The sequence below is a fragment of the Ornithorhynchus anatinus genome, chromosome 5, assembly GCF_004115215.2.
Source record: "Ornithorhynchus anatinus isolate Pmale09 chromosome 5, mOrnAna1.pri.v4, whole genome shotgun sequence".
Taxonomy (NCBI): domain Eukaryota; kingdom Metazoa; phylum Chordata; class Mammalia; order Monotremata; family Ornithorhynchidae; genus Ornithorhynchus; species Ornithorhynchus anatinus.
Genome location: NC_041732.1, coordinates 70,408,997 through 70,429,867, shown reverse-complemented (window position 1 = coordinate 70,429,867; position 20,871 = coordinate 70,408,997). Strand labels below are relative to the sequence as shown.

Here is a 20,871-nt window from a genome sequence, read left to right as displayed (position 1 = left end):
AACGAATGGAAAATGGCTCCTCAGGCAGGGCACCCCACCGAAGCAGAGCGGCTGCCAAAGGGGCCTTGCCACTGGCGAGTTGGCAACTCCAATGTACCGACAGGGCAACGGATTCCGAGTCCATCCAGCACACCCACTCGAGAGTCCTTTGGAGCCACTTGGTGCCTTTTAAAACGTTCACCGCGCGGCCTAGATAAGATGAAAGGAGACACGGGGGCTTGTTTAAACACGCTCTAGTAACGTGCTCTTCGTGGCAAAAGGACGAGAGTGTGTACCGGCTCGAGAACTCTACAAACGGGCACAAAACCAATGGTGTACACTTCCACCCTGCCTAGCGCTCGTGTGCGGTTAGACGCGCAAAAGGTAGCTCGCGACTGTAAACAACTGGAACGATCCAAGTCCAAATCTACCCGAAAACCGTCAGCTTTCACGGTGTGGAACTCGACCGGGAACTTGGAAGTGTTACGTTCCACCATACTGTTCTCGGAAAAGGACCCCTTCCCCTCCCACCCCTCTCCAGCGAAAGGAGACACCCCAGAAAATTCCAATCTAGTTACTGGAAACAAACAGGCCCCTGGACCTGTGGGTTTAAGGTGAAGTTACCTCCTTATCCAGAACAATAACACAACTGTTGCCAGCCCTGTGGAGCAGGGCAGGGAATTCACACGGGGGAGGCTCTCTGCCTGGTGCACAATTCAGATTCAGCCTGTCCTTGGGCTGACTCATTTCCCAGAGACCCGATGCCTCGGGCGGCCGGGGGGCGTGGTGGCCAAGACCTTAAAGGAACACTGTCACATTCATCCAGGGAGCTTTACAGGCCAATGAAGTTCCTCCTTCCCACTACTGGGAATGCAACCTTAGCAGGAATCCGGGTTTCTCGCCGTCGCCGTCCTTCAGACAACAGGTGGCTTCTGCAGCGGCCCGGCATGCTCCGCTTTATACCCTTGCATCGTTTGGCCTGGTGGAAGAGAATCTGCGTTCTAGTCTCCGCCACTTGTCTGGCTGGGTGGCCTTGGACAAGTCACCTCGCTTCTCTGGGCCTCCGTTACCTCATCTTTGAAATGGGGATTAAGACCGAGAGTCCCATGTGGGACAGAGAGTGCGTCCAACCAGATTAGCTTGTATCTATCCCGGCACTCAGTAGAGGGCCTGCAACATAGTAAGCACTTAACATAGTAAGCATAGTAATAATAATAATTATAATTAAGCAGTTACTATGTGCCTGGTGCTGTACTAAGCCGTGGGGCAGATACAAGCAACTCATGTTGTGTTGGATACAGTCCCTGCCCATGTGAGGCTCAGTCTCAATCCTCATTTTACAGATGAGGTAACTGAGGCCCAGAAGTTAAGCGACTTACCCAAGGTCATACAGTAGACAAGTGGCAGAACAAAAATTAGAACCTATGACCTTTGGAGCCCCAGACCTGTGTTCTATCTACCACACTACCATTAAAAAAAAATAAAAAATCATAAAATCACATGGGTAGAACACATACTCGCCCCATCTCACCCCACAGCCAGGAGTGAAGGCTGGCCATGTGCAGTCTCCACACAATCGCAGGGGGCTTTTGGTGATCAGGGAGAGATGTTCCTTAAAAAAGCTCACTTTGAGGAGAACTAGACTAAGAAGGGGGCTACTCAGGTAGCGGAGGCTGCTGCAAAACAGTGAGGAGGATGAAGAGGAGATATAGGCAAGGGCAGAATGGTGAAGACATGGGCAATAAGAGGAAAGTTGACATTTTTTAGCAATAATGTGTGGTACTTATTAAGGGCTATGTGCCAAGCACTGTACTAAGCACTGGGGTAGATACAAGATAATTAGGTCCCACATGGAGCTTAGAGTCTAAGTAGGAGGGAGAACAGGAGGAAAGGGCAAAAGGAGGAAAGGAGAGCAGAACCAACGGAAGATACCAAGAGGGGGATAGGTAGCATGATCAGAGATGAGATTTGAGAACAAATCACTAGAAATCACTATCAATTGTATTTATCGAGCGCTTACTGCGGGGAGAGAACTGTATTAAGCGCTCGGGAGAGTACGGAGTTGATAGACACGTTTCCTGCTGGACAACTTGAATCATTTCCTAGAGCAGGTTCAGCCCTAGGTCCAATTTAGGGCAGGCTTTGGCTGGCTGATTGCAGGGAGCTGGGAGAGCAGGACACTTGGTCCTGCCTGAGAGGCAGGGGAAGAAAGTCAAGAGTCCCCTAAGAGGAACAGTAGGATTCACCTCCAAATAGTTCCAACCGGACTGATTCCCTCCCTTGCTGTCCTAGGCCCCTCCCGCCCAAACGTTGGTATAAATCAAACCAGTTTCTTGAAGGTGGAGGATACGGAGGGACACAGGAAGGGTGGGAAGGGAGGTTGAGGCCAAGTTCCTGCACTTGCACTACCAACATCACCTCCGGGATGGAATAACCCTGAGCCAACCCCAGAGGTCGGCTTGCGGCTGACGGTGGAAGTCACTGTTCGGTGGAGATCATACCGAGGTCACTTTCATCATGGATTTGCTTCTAAGAAAGAATTCGATTCTCATTCGCTCTGAAACCACTTTTCAAATTAAGGGAATCGGGCAGCAACCTTTCAGCAATAACTTCAGAAACCCACGGGAAGGACAAAGAACAGGGACGGCAAGAAACATTATTAACTGTCATAAATATTATAACTTTATTAAAATGAAAAGACATATTATTCAAAATAATGCAACAAAATGAATAAATTCCTTTCGTCCAATACTGTACACATGATGCAGAAATCAGTGCATTTTCTATAGCATGTTTTCACCTTCATTTAGTTTGTACTAAAATATAATAAGCTTTAAATAGCTCAAATATATCATTCAGCAGTTTAAACTGTAAACAGCTTGTTTAACTGTTAGAACATTGTAGTAATGTATCTCAGTTAGTGAGCACCTCTCTCTTGTGCTTATCTATCCAGGAAAAATACGGGTAAGGATGTGAGAAACTGAATCAATGAAGCAGCAACAGTCCCCTGCGAGAAGTAGTTTTTAAACCGAAAGAAACGGACATGACCTCACGTATTAAGACGTACATTGATTGGGCTGTTGGTCGGTGGAACTGTTTCCCTTACAAGCAAACAAACCCCAGAAAATACTGAACAGAAACCAGCAACGCAAGGCCAGCTTGGGTTGTATTTCTGTTTTTTAATACAGTCAGAAGTAAAAAAAACGAACAAAAACAAAAAAACAAAACCCCTCAACAGTAGGTAGTGAAGTCCCAACCCCAGGCTTCTTCCTTCCCCCTTCAAGGCATGAACAAATGATGAGTGAGTTAGTCTATCTAGCAGGCCTTCTTCCTATCAGCGAGAGACCAGCTGAAAGAGCCCCACTTCTGTTGGGGTAACTAGCATCCCTTCATAGTGGCCTTCCCTAAGCCGGTGAAAACGACTCTGAAGGCACCACGAGGCAAGGAAACCCAGCTCCAGTGAAGGAAGTTGTACACTAATTCTACTTTCTATTAATTTTTCCAAAGTGTGAGACATGTACAAATAATTTTGCTTCTAATTGAACTTCAAAAAATTCCCCAAGAGTCAGACCGCCTGATGAGTCTTAAACCAGCACGAAGGTTCAGGGGGGTAAAGCACGGACCCCGCGGTTTCAATGGAAACGTCTTCCCTTCGGAGAGTCAGATGGAAAAACGAAAACAAGAACTCCCACGACATACAACCTCTTGTGGTTCAAAACTAACGATGCCGTACTTTCTTCCGTTCCCTCGGTTTACCGTCGGCCAGTGGTCTCATTCCCCTAGCCTGTATCGTTCGATAACTTTGAATATATATTACTCTAAGACAGTAACAAACTGGCTCGCCTGTGTCTACGGTTACACCAAATGTTTCTCTATTAAAAAGGTGTCTCCCCCAGCCGTGCCCCGCCCCCCCTCCCTCACATCTTTAAGTTAGAGACTTGAATAGAAAGATTTCTCTTCAAAGATAACACAGGAATAATCAACAGAAGAACACTTTACATTGGTTTTCCACATTCTCCTCAGGACAGAGATAACTACCGTTTAGGTAGTGTTCAGAGAGTCTTTTTTCCTTAGATCTTGACAAAATTCAAAAATTCTTTCAAGAACTATCACATCCCTCGTGACCTGTGCTGAATTACGTTCCGACAGCCTACGGAGAAACCACGTAGGATAAGTGTTTGCGTTTCACGTGGCTGCCTAGGTCTGTCTTAGATTTGGAGTCCAGCTTCTCCGGAGCCGAAACGACCCCGCAGTCTCCGGCCCAAGGCTGCACTTGGGGGCCGGGACCGGTTTCCTCCGCTTCCCTAAAGAACTTCTCATATTTGTCCAGATACGGGGGCCTCTCGGGGAGCAGATAGTAATGCGTGGAACTAACCTTCTTTCCGTTTTCAATGATGGGCAGAATGCAAGGGACCTTGTTAGCAGATCCTTCACTGTTCTGTCTTTGAAGGGCTTTGCTGCTGACATATTTGGGGTCGGGGGCAAAGCTCTGGGTAGGGGGCATGACCCCATTGAGGTATGACGGAAGGCTTTTGGGGCTTGGTGTGCGGGAGTTACTTCGGGACAAGGGTTCTCTGGGGGGGACCTTCGGGGGACGATCCTCGTCGCTGTACGTGCTGGAAGTCACCTCCGCCGACCACCTTCTGTAATCCGGCTTCACCGGCCGAGGGGGGATGGGGACTCTCGGGGGGACCTCGGGTTTGTCTTCATCTGAGTTGGGAGAGGCTCGGTGTAAGTGGCTAGATATCCTTATCGCGGGCTTGTGAAACGATCCAGCCGGCCCCGAGTGGGACCTCCGTAATCTCCGGTGGTTTTGCGGTAAGAGGGGATTTGAGTTTTGTATACATCCGTTCGGGTCGGCCGCTTCACTGCCATCTTCCACCGCAGACCCAGCTGGGGTGTCAAAGTATGCGTAGTTGATCTGGCCGCACCCCCGGAAGCTCCGCCTGCCCGGAACCCCGTATTTGAAAACGGAAAGGGCACAGTCTTCTAGAAGCAAGTCCGTGTCCGAACTAGTCAGGAATTCCACCTCGCAGTCCGTGTCGTCCGGAGAGAGGTCTTCGGAAATTGGCAGTGGGGGGAGCGGCCGGGAGCCCCTCTCCCCGGGAGCCCCGAGAGGGAACAAGGAAAGACCGTTTTTAATGGGGGTGAGAGGTGGACTCCTGGGAGACGCGCAGCTCCCGTTTATTGAGAGTTTCTTAAATCCGGAAACGATCTGCTCGTCTTCGTGCCTCCCGGAATGCTCACTGTGGGGGATGATGAGGGGAGGCAAACTGGACTTCTGAGTTGGAGCTTTGAAGCCATTCTCTGCACAGCAGTGGCCGCTCATTGGGACGGACTTGGAAACGGGCCCTAGAATGAACGAGATAAATGAATACCATCCAAGTCCCGGCTTCCCCCACCCTGGATTGGGGGGGAGGAGAGGAGCGGGTGGGCGAAGCCTCAGCTAGTTACACTTCTGGCAGCTTGCATCCGTCTAACCGAGCACCTCTGTTGGTGAAATACTTTCCTGGTAACCCGGAGGAGAACAACCAGGCAACCTCGAGGGTAATTAGAGAACAGAAGGTTGTTCATGCGTATGAACAGGTTCAAAGAAAAAAAAAATTATCTCTTCTATCTCCTTTTGGACATGTGCACACCCACACATTTCAGGCAAGCAAGGTGACATGCACAAAAATCTACCAAAGTGGAACAGGGCACAGCTTACCCACCTGCCACGCTACAGAGGCCTAATCGTTCAAAGTGCCCCGGGGAGGGGCTTCATCGCGAATACGGCTCAAATGCAGAAGAGTGAGCGGTCCCACTGAGAGCCTGATAAAAGCCCCCTGGTCAAACGGGTTCAGGCCACCCTGTCCGCAATAAATGTGTTTTGCATCCCGGCCCGCTGCAGTTTTCCTTCCCTCTGTGACTTCCCAGCTTCTGCGGAAATCCTCCAGGAGCCGCCTCACTGGACACAAGTAACCGCAGTGAGTTTGAACAACCCGTTGTTCACGGCCTCCTGAAGAGCGGGCTTCCTCAGTGTTTCAGAATCACTGATTCGGTCTCCGATTCGTGCAGAACAGCAATCGGGACAAAGTGCCGGGGTTTCTGCAGGGTAATTGCCACTAGAGGTCAGACTACTATCTGAAATAGAATTCACCTTCACAGGAAGCCTCTGGGAGGGGATAAAAATAATAATAGTAATAATGCTGGTATTTAAGTGCTTACTATGTGCAGGGCACTGTTGTAAGCGCTGGGGTGGATACAGGGTAATCAGGTTGTCCCACGTGAGGCTCACGGTCTTCATCCCCATTTTACAGATAAGGGAACTGAGGCACAGAGAAGTTAAGCGACTTGCCTAGAGTCACACAGCTGACAGGTGGCGGAGTCGGAATTCGATCCCATGACCTCTGACTCCCAAGCCCGGGCTCTTTCCACTGAGCCGTGCTGCTTCTCAGTCTCTATCCCTCAAAGGGCTTCATCCCCTAATTGAAGCTTTCCAGACACATACCTATGGATGTCAGGTGCTCCTGGGCGGTCGAATTCAGACTGTAGGCCATGCTTATGGAATCGATGCCAAAGAAATTACTATAAAGGAAAACATTCGTTAATTTTTCTTAACATGGTCAACATCCCCCATTAAGGCCATATTTATAGAAATTGCAGGGCAGATCTTGGACTTCAGTGGCTCTTGCAAACTCAAAGGTGGAAAAAAAAGAAAAAAAAAATCAATGCATTAGCTGTCTCTCCACCTACTTTTCAAACTCGCTATGGCTGTTCCAGCAGGTCTTCAGATTCCCCATGGCTTGGCCATTACTCAGAAATCCAGTTTTCAGTGGGGCTCTAATCTCCTGAGCAGCAACGCCTGCTGTTGACATTGTGTCTTCGTCCAAGGTGTCCCCAAGCTTCCGGAGAGCCAGTTAACCAGACACTTTCATTCCCTACAGGGAGGGAGAGAGACAGAGAGAGAGAGAGAGAGAGAGAGAGAGAGAGAGAGACAGAGAGAGAGAAAAGCAAAATTTGGATCACAAGAAGGCCCACAGAAAGCATTTCAGGCATTACAGCTAATTATCAATTGTAATAGATCTTTAGTTCGGCCCAATCACCTGGTGGGTAGAACTGTTTGCTCAGATAAAGTCTATTTTTCTTAACTTCCAGAAAGGACAATACTGCAACTTCTTGTTTTGTTAACTAACAATCAAAGTGATCTAAGTATGCATAATAAAGATGTAAGAGCGCATAAAAGACCATTTATGTAGACATCAACCCAAGGACTTGCAGCAAAGCAGATGAGAAACAGTCAGGTGCCAGCAAAAGCAGACCTTGTATTGCAGAGCCTGACAGTTGCACAACAGACCCTATTAGCTTGCCAAAGCATACAAACCTTTGTCTAACCTTGCATTAGACCAACCTCCTGATGTACAGTTGTGTTAAGCATTGAAGCAAAAGTCAGCCTGCCCATTTTTTTCCCCAAGTGTCAGCTGAAAAGCTTCAATCCCATTTTACATTATGAGGAAAACATTCTTAAGAGTTTACTTACTTACTCACTAGCATTGGACTGGGAGTCAGGAGACCTGGGTTCTAATCCCAGATCTGCCTCGGGCCTGCTGTATGACTCTGGGCAAGGCACTTAACCTCTCTGGGCTGGGTTTCCTCTGGGGATAAAATACCCTAGTTAAGAAACCAGGATGTGTTGGATTAGCAAAGAGTCAGTCACAGACAACTGGGTGCTTTCCATTTTTAAACAAATTTACAAGATGCATACTTTACATTCTACTCTGTGGCGTACATCTTTCTCCTGACTTCAAGCCTCTGCATCACAATAAGGGTGTAAATTGGATTTTGCCTTATTCATTGTTTCCCAGATTTTTGTTGCTATGCCTTTCCCTTTGGCTACAGACTGCATTGTTAAGCCTCCACCTACCCGCCTCCTCTGTCTACCTTTACAGTTTTCCCCCTCAGTCATGATAAACATTTGCCCTAGGACATGAGCAGATCTCTGGGCCTCTGCTCTGACCTTCAACGCACCCAAGGAGAAGATCCTCTCTGACTACCAATTCTTCCAAACCTATCTCTAGACCGTAAACTCGTTATGGGCAGTGGGCAGGGAACGTGTTTGCTAATTCATTCATTCAATTGTATTTATTCAGCATTTACCGTGTGCAAAGCATTGAACTTGGGAGAGTACAATACAATAGGCAGACACAATCCCTGCCCACAACGAGTTTGAGTTTATTGTACGCTTTCACAAGTGCTTAGTACTGTCCCCTGAACATGGTAAGCGCTCAATAAATACTATCGGTTGACTGATCTACTTCAGTGGATCCCAGATTCCACAACTAGGAATGGAGGGGGGATAAACGGGAGGAGGGGGGAGTCTAAACCAGTCCTTCCCATGGAACTCCAAAACACTCACTCACCACTACCACCCCCACCCCCGAATCTAGGAGTCTTCAGCTTTCAGTGCCTGCAAATATACATCTTTGGCCCAGAAAATGTTCCCGAAAGGATTCTGACCTCTGGATGAGAGGAAGTGTCAATTTAATTCTACCCAGTACTTGCCTTCTGTCCCAATCAATCATATTTATCCAGTGCTTACTGTGTGCAGAGCACTGGACTAAGGATAAATGATAAATACTGAGGAAGTTGGAAAATACCTCCCAGAAATAACTTGCTTTGGGGGTTGTTTTTTCTCTCTTCCTCCCCCACATTAATTCCAAATTTCACTTGCTCTACTATTTTAATTCCTTCAGTAGGAAAGAAGTCACAACACTACCCAATTAAGAGCCTTTCTTCCGAGGTTCAGAAAAGTGTTTTGCAAAGAATTATCCTTACTTCACATCAGAGAGAATGAAAATAGAGAGTACAGAGATTTTAAGTGCCCTGCTAAAGGTCACAGGAGTCAACAGAGACCGAGTGAATGGGAAGGCTGATCTCGCCATACCACACTGGCCTCTAAGAGAAAAAGGTTTTAAATGCAATTAAAATTTAGAAAGTGATCTTCCCCCACTGCCCTCCCAACACAACAGCAATCCTTGAGGAAATCAAGACCTGGTGGAACTGCGATTGGTTTACGCACCAAACACACTACACTCCATTTGGACATTAAGCAAAAGGGAAGGCTAGGAAAAAAGCTACTAAAAAACAAAATAAAAAACCAACCCCTACCCCACGCTAACTAGGCTTTGTCTCCCACCACCCCGGGATGGTTTTTAGTTCCATAGGCCGGGGCAGTCTTAGTGTGGTTTACTCTGGTTTTTCCAAGCACACTACAAGCACCGGCAAGACCATAGAGAAAGTATCTGTGGTAATATAAAAATGAAAGGCAAGATAGGAAGGAGAATATGGTGTTTAAGTAGTTTGAAAGCACACGTATGGCAGATCGCTCATTCAGATTACAGGAAAAACCCGCAGGGGATTCAGAGAGGCCCAGCCCCCACCTGCCTGCATGCCAACAAGGACTACTAGTAATTACTGTGTGTCAGCCTCCTAATGCTGTCTAAATCTTAGCTTTCAACAGAATGATTGTGTAACTAGTGCCTGCTCTGAAATTGCCTTGGAATTCTAGACGTCCATTTCAATGGACCCTTAAAACTATTTACACATTCTAGAAAAAGTTATTTTTCAATCATTGTTTCCATCACCTACTCGTTAGTTTTCCGAAGAAAAAAAAATTTATATAAAAGAATTGTGTTCACTGAGCCAGCTCACTCCTGACCACAATAGCGTCTTTGTGTATTCATAGAAGGTGACCTGCCTCTAAATTTCAATGGGGAATTGTGAATGGGCTGTGTTATGAAACTGTCCGAACTTCCTACTGGCTTTGAATGAGAGGGGAGAGGAGAGCAGTATAATTGCATGTTCTCTTCTGCTGGAAAATACCAAGCCCATAGACTCAAAAGGGTAGTTTGTGCCACACTTTCGTTAGGAATGAACCTTGGGCAGTTTGGTCAACTTCGGCTCCGGCACTAGTTTCTAGATGCTGCAGGATTCCCAGCTGCCAGCCATGCAGGTCATTCTACATCCAAGAAGTGGACCTCTAGACAGCAGGGCCTAGGCAGAAGTTCACATAGTTGGAGTCGGAAAAACATTTGGGGCGGGGAATAGAGGCTCATCTTTAACCTTCCAGACACCCAAAAAGGCAGGCTATCACAGAGCAATACAAGCTCAGGGATTTCCCAGATGTGAAATACTCCCAAGCTTTCTACAATACTGCTCGGTCAAAGTAAGGGGCGGATCAGGGGTGCTGGAAGGACCTTTCGGAACACGTTGCTTAACCCAAAACAATCTCCCCACCCCGAAAACCCCCCTCCAAACTGCATAGGGATTCCTGTCTTCTATCATTCTGACCATAAACAGTTGCACAACAGCTTACACGGCCGCTTTACCTTGGTCTCGATAGAAAAGGGGAATCGGAAGAAGCCGAGATTTAAAAGAAATTCAAATTGAGGATGATTCCCTACTGAGGATGATTCTCTACTGCCGTGAGACCAGAGGATGCAGTAATTCTTGGAAGCTTATGATTGTCAGGGACAAGAAGCTCATATTTTAAGTGACTTTCAAAGTCAGGGCTTGGTATTTTGCAGATCTGATTAGGAATTTTAACACAAGAGGCTGCATCCCAGAGCCTCTGATAACATTTCCACTGCTGGTTATTTGAAAATATCAGTTTAGAGACTTCAAAGAGCATGGTTTAAAGAGCTGCATTTCTGGCTTCCCATCCCCCCCCCATTTCCTACAAAGCAGCATTTCTGTTACAGTCAGTGCTTTAGAATATAGAATTTAGACTACAGAACATGAGTTGCAGTCAGGCTAAATAAAACCAGGCTGAAGCTAAAGGTGTCCTCCCACCCCCCATTTGAGCCTTTAAAAAATATGTATCCAAAGAAAATCACCATGCTGTTTTCAAAGACACAACTGCATTCACACTGCTTACAGTCTCTAGAAAAGCTCTGTTTAGAAGGAGGGAACAGGCTACTTTAAGACAGTAACCTAGTTTTGCTTACCTTGCCACCAGATCTCATTAATGAATCTCAGAAGCAATCCATCCACAGGAGGAGGGGCACATTTTTGTCATACAACTCATCCAGTTCTGCCCAGTACTTCCTTATTTGACAGTGTGATGTAATTTCCTCCTTTCAATCAGGTTTTAGAACCTGATTTCTGTTTATTTAGAATAATACATGGTCTTCTCGGCTGCATTTAACATTTATCTACATAATCATTCCAGTACCCAGAATAGATAGATGACCACATTCACTAGTTTAAACTGGCAAAGAATGGAAAGAATAAGCCATTAACTGCATAATATAAGCCAAAAAAACCTCTTTGCTTCAATTATCTACATATTTTAGGTGAAAACATTTTTTGGATCTGACTTACTTGTTGGATAACTGCCTCTTCTCTCCGGTAATCCTGGCCTAAGGGTTACTGCTAGACTATTGCCTCCAACTCTGCAATCTGTTCCCTATTTAAAGTCGTTTCAGGGGCTTTTGAAGACACACCAAGTCAGAGTTTCTGGCCCTTTGTTTCCCATTCGGTGAGATAAATATTGCTTAATTGAAGTAGTAGAATGCTCCAAAGTTACCAATAAAATTTGCCTTTTAAAATTCACTTGACATTCTTTCATCCATCCTATCTAAATTAACTCTTATTTTAATCATAGTAAATAATAATGATGGCATTTGTTAATCACTTACTATGTGCCAAGCATTGTTCTCAGTACTGGGAAAAAACAAAACAATTGAAACATTTAAAATTCTCAAGACTAGATACAGATGGATTTTTATTATAGAAAGCCTTTCATCTCTAACAATTTCATCGATAAAAATGGACACTCAGCAATTTCTCACTAGAAATACTTTTTAAATACAAGGTCAAGATTGCCGTGCATTCTCCAAATTCACAATTCCCTTCAGATTCAGTTCTAACAGTAGAATGCTATAATTTTCAGAAAACAGGGTGTATAAAACACCCACGTCAAAAAAGGAAAGAAATATCTTCCTTCCTGCCTTTGCAAACACAAATCAGTGTTGTTGTCCATCAAGGGACTGAAATATCTGTTGCTTCTTTCCATTCACATTTCTACATATAAAGTGAAAAAAAATGTAAAAGTCTTTAATGAAATCAAAACATAAGTGTTTCCAAGTTGGTTAAAAACTGACAGTTCTGCACCATTAGGAAGTAGCTAAAAGCAGTAAATGATATTGCTGGATTTTCTCAATTTCTCCTAAAAAAAAAATCTAGTAATTCTGAAACTCGGTTGCCCAGAATTTTCCAGATACCCTGGACATCAGGGCTTCATGGTCGAACTGAACTCTTTATTTACCTAACTAAACACCAAAGTACAGAGCTTAGAAAATCACAGCTATAGAAAGTGATGTGATGAGTACCCATCCTGGAAGATTTGATTATCCCAAATCAAGCCTAGCCTCTCTCAGCCTTACTTTCTGGATAATTAACTCTATCTGCTCTTATGACTGAGTTACTGGCACATTATTTACGTGCATTTGTATTTTTTGTAAATCCAGTTATTTTCTCACCTATTTCTTCTTGGCCTATTTGTACTTCTACCTGTTGTACCGTTGTGCTTGTTCCTTTCCCCACACTGTTAAATAATTTCTGTCACCCTTTAGATTGTGAGGAATCTTCTCTTGCTTCTGCTGTGCTCTTCCAAGTGCTCAGTAAAGCGCTTTGCAATCAGTGGGTGCTCCACCAAGCGCACTGGTTTTGATGCGCGGCAGGCAATTTCTAGTAGCATTTATTGAGCAACCACTTGGTGCGGTGTGCTGTACTAAGCTCTTGGGAATTAACAACATAAAGAAGCTCCCTGCCCACAAGAACTTACACTATGGCAGGGGAGACAATCATAAAAACATTTATAATTCGAGTGGTCAAAATAATTAATACACAGATAGATTTTAGTCCAAAGAGGGTGTAAATAAGTGCCAAAGTGCAAGGCAGCTTCCCACCTTATTTCCCCCCAACTGCCTAATTTTCAGCACTTCTGTGCCCTCATTGTAAATAAGTGTCGAAGTGAGAGGCAGCTTCCCACCTGATTTCCCCCCAACTGCCTAATTTTCAGCACTTCTGTGTCCTCTTAGTTCTAGGGTATTACTTCCCCACCCAAGCATTTATCTACCTTTTATGTTATTCCTCCTAGCTGTAAATTATTTTAAGTGTCTGTCTATTCCGCTAGATGGTAAGATCCTTGTGGGTAGGGGCCATGTCTACATTCCAAGCGCTCTGCACACAGTAAGCGCTCAATTAATACGATTGAATGAATGAATGTCTATTAATTCTACTGTACTCTCCCACGGAATCAGCACAATGCTTGGCGTGCTCACCCTAGATGCTTGATAAATATAATTGATGACATTCCCACACGCGGGCCCTGGACCTAGACCTTTGTTCCAAGACATAAGGATTGGTTTGCGCTCAGTCCACTTCTCTCCCCTCCCACCCCCTCGGCCCACGGCTTGTCACCTGGCTTGGACGTGCACCTCTGAATGCAGAAGATAGGTAAACATTGCCCTCTCACAACTTAAGGTTTTCCAACTCGGTATTTACGCAACTTTTTCCTTCAAGGAAAAGAAACAGCAAACTACAGGAAAACCCCATCAGCCTGACTAACTATATGGTCATTAAAAGTCTTTTGGATGATCTGGATTCTAACAGGCTTTTAGTGATTGTAGTGACCTATATTTCACAGTCTTCACCAGGGCACACCTAGGTGCTGTACTTACTTTCTACATATGCCATGGCTGTTGCATTTTTCAATTTAAATAACCACCTTTCTATAGTTAGAATTTGCCTGTAACACATTTTTTGGCGGGGGGGAGGGTGTCAGTTTCTGTGAATTACATACTTCTAACTGAAAAATGTCTATTTGATCAAAAAACTCAATGAATAATTTTAAGGACTCCATTACTTCAAAACTCTGGCAGATTCTTGACTATTTAGGAACTCGCTTATCTATAATAAAAGTAATAATGGTATTTGTGAAGCACTTACCATGTGTCAAGTACTGTTCTAAGCACTGGGGTAGATACAAGCTAATCAGGTTGGACACAATTCCTGTCCCACATGGAGCTCACAATCTTAATCCCCACTTTACAGTTGAGGTAACCGAGGCACAGAAAAGTGAAGTGACTTGCCCAAGGTCACAGAGCAGATACGTGGAGGAGCCAGTATTAGAACTCTCCCTTTCTTCAAAGCCTTACTGAGGCCACACCTCCTCCAAGAGGCCTTCCCAGACAAAGCCCTCCTTTCCTCTTCTCACACTCCCTTCTGCATCACCCTGACTCGCTCCCTTTATTCATCCCCCTCCTCGGGCCCAGTCCAAAAGCACTGATGTTCATATCTGTAATTTATATTAATGACTGTCTCCTAGGGAAGCAGTATGGCTCAGTGGAAAGAGCACGGGCTTGGGAGTCAGAGGTCATGGGTTCGAATCCCCACTCGGCCTCTTGTCAGCTGTGTGACTGTGGGCAAGTCACTTAACTTCTCTGTGCCTCAGTTACCTCATCTGTAAAATGTGGATTAAGACTGAGTCTCATGTGGGACAACCTGATTACCCTGCATACCCCTGCGCTTAGAACAGTGCTCTGCACATAGTAAGCGCTTAACAAATACCAACATTATTATTATTAGACTGTAAGCTTGTTGTGAGCAGGGAATGTGTCTGTTGTAGCTTCCCCAGCTCTTAGAACAATGCTCTGCACACAGTAAGTGCTCAAATAAGACTGACTGAGAACACAGGTCTTTGTGAGCAGGGAATGTGTCTGTTGTAGCTTCCCCAGCTCTTAGAACAGTGCTCTGCACACAGTAAGTGCTCAAATAAAAGACTGACTGAGAACGCATGTCTTTCTGACTCCCTGGCCCATGCTCTTTCCATTAGACCAAACTGCTTCTTTCCATTCTCCTGTTTCCTCCCTTTACAATCTAATTTGAGTGTATCTATTGTTTAGAGTATAAACTCCTTGTGGCCAGGGCTTTTTATCTTCCAACTTCTATACTCTCCAGATCTTGGCACAGAACACTGACACAGAGGGTATTCCAATAATTTAGTTGATTATAAGGTTCTGCAGAGACTGCTTAAGCCACCATTTTGCAAAGGCAGAAGCAAGTTTCCAAAAATGACCTTCTCTTATTTGGAGGGTAGCAAATTACCGTGGCCTGATGGATCAAACCAAACATTTTCATCCTGAACACCTCTACACAACAGCCTGGCATATAGATGGAAACACTCTGGCCCAGGGAAAATAAGTGACTTCCCTAAAGTCACAAAACCTAGTCAATGGCAGTGCCAGGAAGAGAACCCCAAATGTGTGGTGTCTATTTTGACTAGAGTCCACGTTGGCTAAATGATATTAGCACCATGATCATGTGAATGTGTGAAAAATAAAATTACAGATACGTACTAAGAGCATAAAATCTACCTTTTTATATTTATAGAAAAGGACCTAAATAATAGTAATAGAATAATCATCGATGAGGTCTGGCCCCTAATTCAACTTAGGAATGGACACCTCCTAAATGACTGTTTAGAGGAAAACGTTTAGCAATGAGTTGAGACCTTAAAACGCCTACCATTTTTTTCCTCTAAAATATGAGTTCCACTAGGTCCACTCTCCAGGCTGGGTACATAATTCAATAAGAAACTTCTGAAATCACATTTTGGACTTGAAACAGTTGTTCACTGGCAAGCGGGAACACCACCAAAGCAATATGCTTGTAGAGATAAAGCAAATTCCTCATAACCACCTTTGTAAAATATGCAAAGAATATCAAAGTGGGTTAAGAAACTCTGGTTTCGATAGGGGATGAGAATAATGAATTTCTATTAATGTGGATTAAAAGGCAGTGATGTTTCTCTACTGAGCCTAGCACTGGAATTTAGTGAGTGCCCACTTAGTGCATGTGATACAGTGTACTAAAAAAGGGACACCTTCCCTACTCACAAGGAGCTTACACTCTAATAGCAAAGAAATACTTTTTGAAAATTGTCAAAATAAATGGAATGTACTTTTGAATAAGTATAGACAAAGATGAGAAAAATCTTCACCTCGACTTCCTCTAGGTCACACAAACAATGGGAGGTTCTTGCCCTATGCATCTTCTAGACTGTGAGCACGTTGTTGGGCAGGGATTGTCTCCATCTGTTGCCAAATGATACATTCCGAGCGCTCAGTACAATGCTCTGCACACAGTAAGCGCTCAATAAATGACAGTGAATGAATGACGTCTATCCCTTAACCTTGCTTCACCATCTAAAAGAACCTGGTGGCACGGAGGAGTCAGATAGGTTTCAAACATGTTGACTGTACCTCTAATTTCAGCAACTCATTTTTAAGCCCTCTATTAATGTTCCCAGAAAGGAAGAATTATCCTCGGTGGTGAACCAGCTGTATTATTTTCCCCACAATGAAAATGGGTTTCAAAACAAAGTTACCTACAATATGGTTAGACTGCTCCATAATTAGTTTCTGCTGTGGACCATGGTTAGGGAAAGGGCACAAACCCATATTGGTCACAACCTAATTTTTTAAAAAGACACAAAAAATGAAGATATGATTCTCAAATTTGTTAAGGTTTAAGCAGATACTTTTGACTACTCCAAGTCTGGAGATACATTTACACTTGCTTTCAGAGAAACTCTTCTCAGAGGCCTAGCCTACTTTAAAGTCTATTGGTCCAAGAAAAGACATGCATCACCTAAACTAGACCTCTCTCCAGGACAACTAAAAATACACTTCTGACTGAAGTTAACTGAGCAAAAAATAAACCTAAACTGTCATAATACCCATGCTAAAACATACTTATTTGCAGTTCAAATTTTCTTTTATCAGGAAGAGATCTTGGGTTAGAATATACTGGTAACTGGAGTAAGCATGTTAACAAGCAAGCATTTTTCTTTCTTTTGGCGGGTTTGGCACCTTACAATTCATTGAAAAACAAGATAATAATCTAAGCCAGTTCCACTTTACTCCATTTTACAGAAACTTGGATAGAATGCATTAAAGAAAACCCAGACAAAGTCTGATTGGATAAACTACTTCAGATGACAACATACTCAATAGCCTTCTTCTGATGCATATTTATTATATTGCTTGATACCTAGTAGGGCACTTGTTTGCAAAGTATATATATATATACATACATATTTATGTACATCCATATAAAATTTCAACCTCACCTTTTTTCACCTCTGACAGTTGCCTAGAAACCAGTCTTGCCCTACCTGTGTTACAGGTGTATCTAAAGTCACCAACACACCTCCTTTAAAGCTACAGTCCCTTTCCTGACTACACTTAAGTTTATGACTAACAATCTATTCATATTTTATCAGGTAGGAAACTTGCTTCTTTCAAGCAGTGATGAAATCCTAATAAAGACTGAGCAAGCACCAATACACCACCAATCATAGCTAAGAAGTAATCTAATTTGCACGGGTTTATAGACTTAAAGGCCAATGGAGGGAATACCCAACTTTGGAATCATTAGTCTTGAAGCTCCAAACTTTCAAGAAATTATCTGGGGGGGAGACCCAGAAGATAAGTGTGTAAAAAGAGGATACACGACATAGACCACTAGGGAAATAATCAACTAGATTGACTGAATTAAGAAAGATTGAGGAATGGCCTAGTAAGAAAATCATTAAGAGTGAAGCAATTTTCCATAGATAAAGTTCGGGGAATGAGAAGGTTCAAATAATTGGCAGGCAATTACTAGAGCCCTACTATGGCCTCCCACCAAGGCATTTAGGGTAGGATTTATGGACCATCAGGAATTTAACAGTGTCAAATGCTCTCAACAAAACAGTTCTGACCCAAAAGAGAGAGAGAAAAAAAACTCTACCACCCTGCTACCTACTGTCTACAACCCTAAGGGAAGGCCTAATGCAGAAAAGGGTCTCTTCCTGTCAAATATGCGGCTGCAAAGACATCTTTGCTTTTTCATGAGGGTCAAAAAGGGATAGTGAGCTGGATATGCCCAGCATCGTCATGCATGGACTCCAGGACAATCTGAGTGGATGTGGGGAGACCTGGGGAGTGGGGGAGGAGATGGCTACCCAGAGGTGCCCCCTTTCTCGAACCCACATCTTGGGGGATCCGGCCCGTTCGTGGGTTGGGATAAAAGTAGGGGACAGTCACCTCCACAGGGTTCCCCCTTTCACACATGAGAAGCAGCGTGGCTCAGTGGAAAGAGCCCGGGCTTGGAAGTCAGAGGTCATGGGTTCGAATCCCGGCTCTGCCACTCTTCAGCTGTGGGACTGTGGGCACGTCACTTAAATTATCTGTGCCTCAGTGACCTCATCTGTCAAATGGGGATGAAGACTATGAGCCTCACGTGGGACAACCTGATAATAAGTGGGACAACCTGATAATAATGTCGGTATTTGTTAAGCGCTTACTATGTGCAGAGCACTGTTCTAAGCGCTGGGGTAGATACAGGGTCATCAGGGTGTCCCACCTGAGGCGCACTGTCTTCATCCCCATTTGACAGATGAGGGAACTGAGGCCCAGAGAAGTGAAGTGACTTGCCCACAGTCACACAGCTGACAAGTGGCAGAGCCGGGATTCGAACCCATGATCTCTGACTCCCAAGCCCGGCCTCTTTCCACTGAGCCACGCTGACCCAGTATCTCCCCCAGCGCTTAGAACAGTGCTCCGCACATACTAAGCGCTTAACAAATACCAACATTATTATTATTACACATCTGGACACAGCCGCTCTCCCTTGAACACACACACACACTCACACATATGTCTATCTGTTGCCGATTTGTCCATTCCAAGCGCTTAGTACAGTGCTCTGCACATAGTAAGCGCTCAATAAATACTATTGAATGAATGAATATCTTCAACAGTATTTATTGAGCGCTTACTATGTGCAGAGCACTATACATATCTCTTCAATAGTATTTACTGAGCGCTTACTATGTGCAGAGCACTATACATAGATCTTCAATATTTATTGAGCGCTTACTATGTGCAAAGCACTATACATATCTCTTCAATAGTATTTACTGAGCGCTTACTATGTGCAGAGCACTATACATAGATCTTCAATAGTATTTATTGAGAGCTTACTATGTGCAGAGCACTATACACAGATCTTCAATATATTGAGCGCTTACTATGTGCAGAGCACTATACATATCTTCAATAGCATTTATTGAGCGCTTACTACGTGCAGAGCACTATACCTAGACCTTCAATAGTATTTATTGAGCGCTTACTATGTGCCGAGCACTATACATAGATCTTCAATAATATTTGAGCGCTTATTATGTGCAGAGCACTATACATAGATCTTCAATAGTACTTATTGAGCGCTTACTATGTGCAGAGCACTATACACAGATCTTCAATAGTATTTATTGAGCGCTTACTATGTGCAGAGCACTATACTTAGATCTTCAATAGTATTTATTGAGCCTTTACTATGTGCAGAGCACTGTACTAAGCGCTTGGAATGGACACTTAGGCAACAGATAGAGACAATCCCTGCCCAATGACGGGCTCCCAGTCTACTATCTGGGGTCCAGCCATCCCTGCAGGGAACCCCTTCCCTCTGAGAGAGCTACACAACTAGGATGGGGTGGGAGGGAAAGAGGGGCTGCATTTCCTTCCAGGCATCCGGAGGGAGGCCTCTCCCACCCAATCCCCCCATCTGGGGGAGCAAAGTTCTTGCCTGGACCTCTCCCTCCTGCATCTGGGAAGAGCAGAGGCCTCCCTGCTCACACACATCTGCTGCAGGCCCCTGCAGCAGGCCCCCAACTCACATGCAGCTGGAGCTGGGAAGTATTTGGGGAAGGATGGGGGACCCACACACTATTTCCCCTACAGGGATAACTCTTCCAGTCAGCTCCTTTCACACTCTCTTTGACACACACATCTGTAGGTAATGCATTCCAGCTTCCCATACACACACAGACACACACACACATCCCTTACCTTGGCTGAGCCACAGCTGCCCCCTCGACAGCCTCCCGCGCATGTCCGTTCCGGCTGGCTCAGCGCTGCGGGGAAACGGGCCGCGGCACTGCGCAGGCGCCAACTCCCGCTCCTCTCCCGCCCCCCACCCCCTTGCGGCTCACGGAGGCGCAAACGCTCTCGGGCGCCGCCGCCGGCCGCTTTTATAGCAGGTGGGCGGGCTCATCGACGCTGCCGGCCCGGCTCCGCCCCTCCCCCCCCTCCCGCGCCGGCCCGGCCGCCCTTAAAGGGGCGATGCCCGGCTAGCAGCGGTGGGGCCCCACGGGGCTGGAGGGGACCTGGCTATTTCAGCTGGGTCGAGCGATCAGGTTTGATCGCCGGCTCGATTTCTCACCTGCCTTTGTAGGGGGAGCTTGCACGTCTTCAAAGCCTTATTAAAATACATCGCCAAGCGGCCTCTAAACCTTTATTTCTCTTATTCCAAAATCACATCTCCAAGAGGTCTCTAAACCCTCATTTCTCTTATTCCAAAATCACATCTCCAAGGGGTCTCTAAACTTTTATTTCTCTTATTCCAAAATCACATCTCCAAGAGGTCTCTAAACCCTCATTTCTCTTATTCCAAAATCACATCTCCAAGGGGTCTCTAAACTTTTATTTCTCTTATTCCAAAATCACATCTCCAAGAGGTCTCTAAACCCTCATTTTTCTTATTCCAAAATCACATCTCCAAGAGGTTTCCAAACCCTCATTTCTCTTATTCCAAAATCACATCTCCAAGAGGCCTCTAAACCCTCATTTCTCTTATTCCAAAACCACGTCTCCAAGAGGCCTCTAAATCCTCATTTCTCTTATTCCAAAACCCTGTCTCCAAGAGGCCTCTAAACCCTCATTTCTCTGATTCCAAAACCACATCTCTAAAAGGCTTCTAAACCCTCATTTCTCTTATTCCAAAATCACATCTCCAAAAGGC

At 44.9% G+C, this 20,871-nt stretch overlaps 1 protein-coding gene across 1 annotated transcript; it reads right to left on the bottom strand.

Annotated features, from left to right (window-relative positions):
• Window positions 1-2,638: 2,638 nt before the first annotated feature.
• On the bottom strand, window positions 2,639-20,072 carry ERRFI1 (ERBB receptor feedback inhibitor 1). The gene is made up of 4 exons (XM_029065623.2): window positions 19,920-20,072; window positions 6,715-6,899; window positions 6,470-6,546; window positions 2,639-5,331 (listed from the first exon to the last, which is right to left on the bottom strand). The coding sequence occupies exons 2-4, from the start codon at window positions 6,834-6,836 to the stop codon at window positions 4,130-4,132; spliced, it is 1,401 nt and encodes a 466-aa protein (XP_028921456.1). The 5' UTR covers window positions 6,837-6,899; window positions 19,920-20,072; the 3' UTR covers window positions 2,639-4,129.
• Window positions 20,073-20,871: the final 799 nt, after the last annotated feature.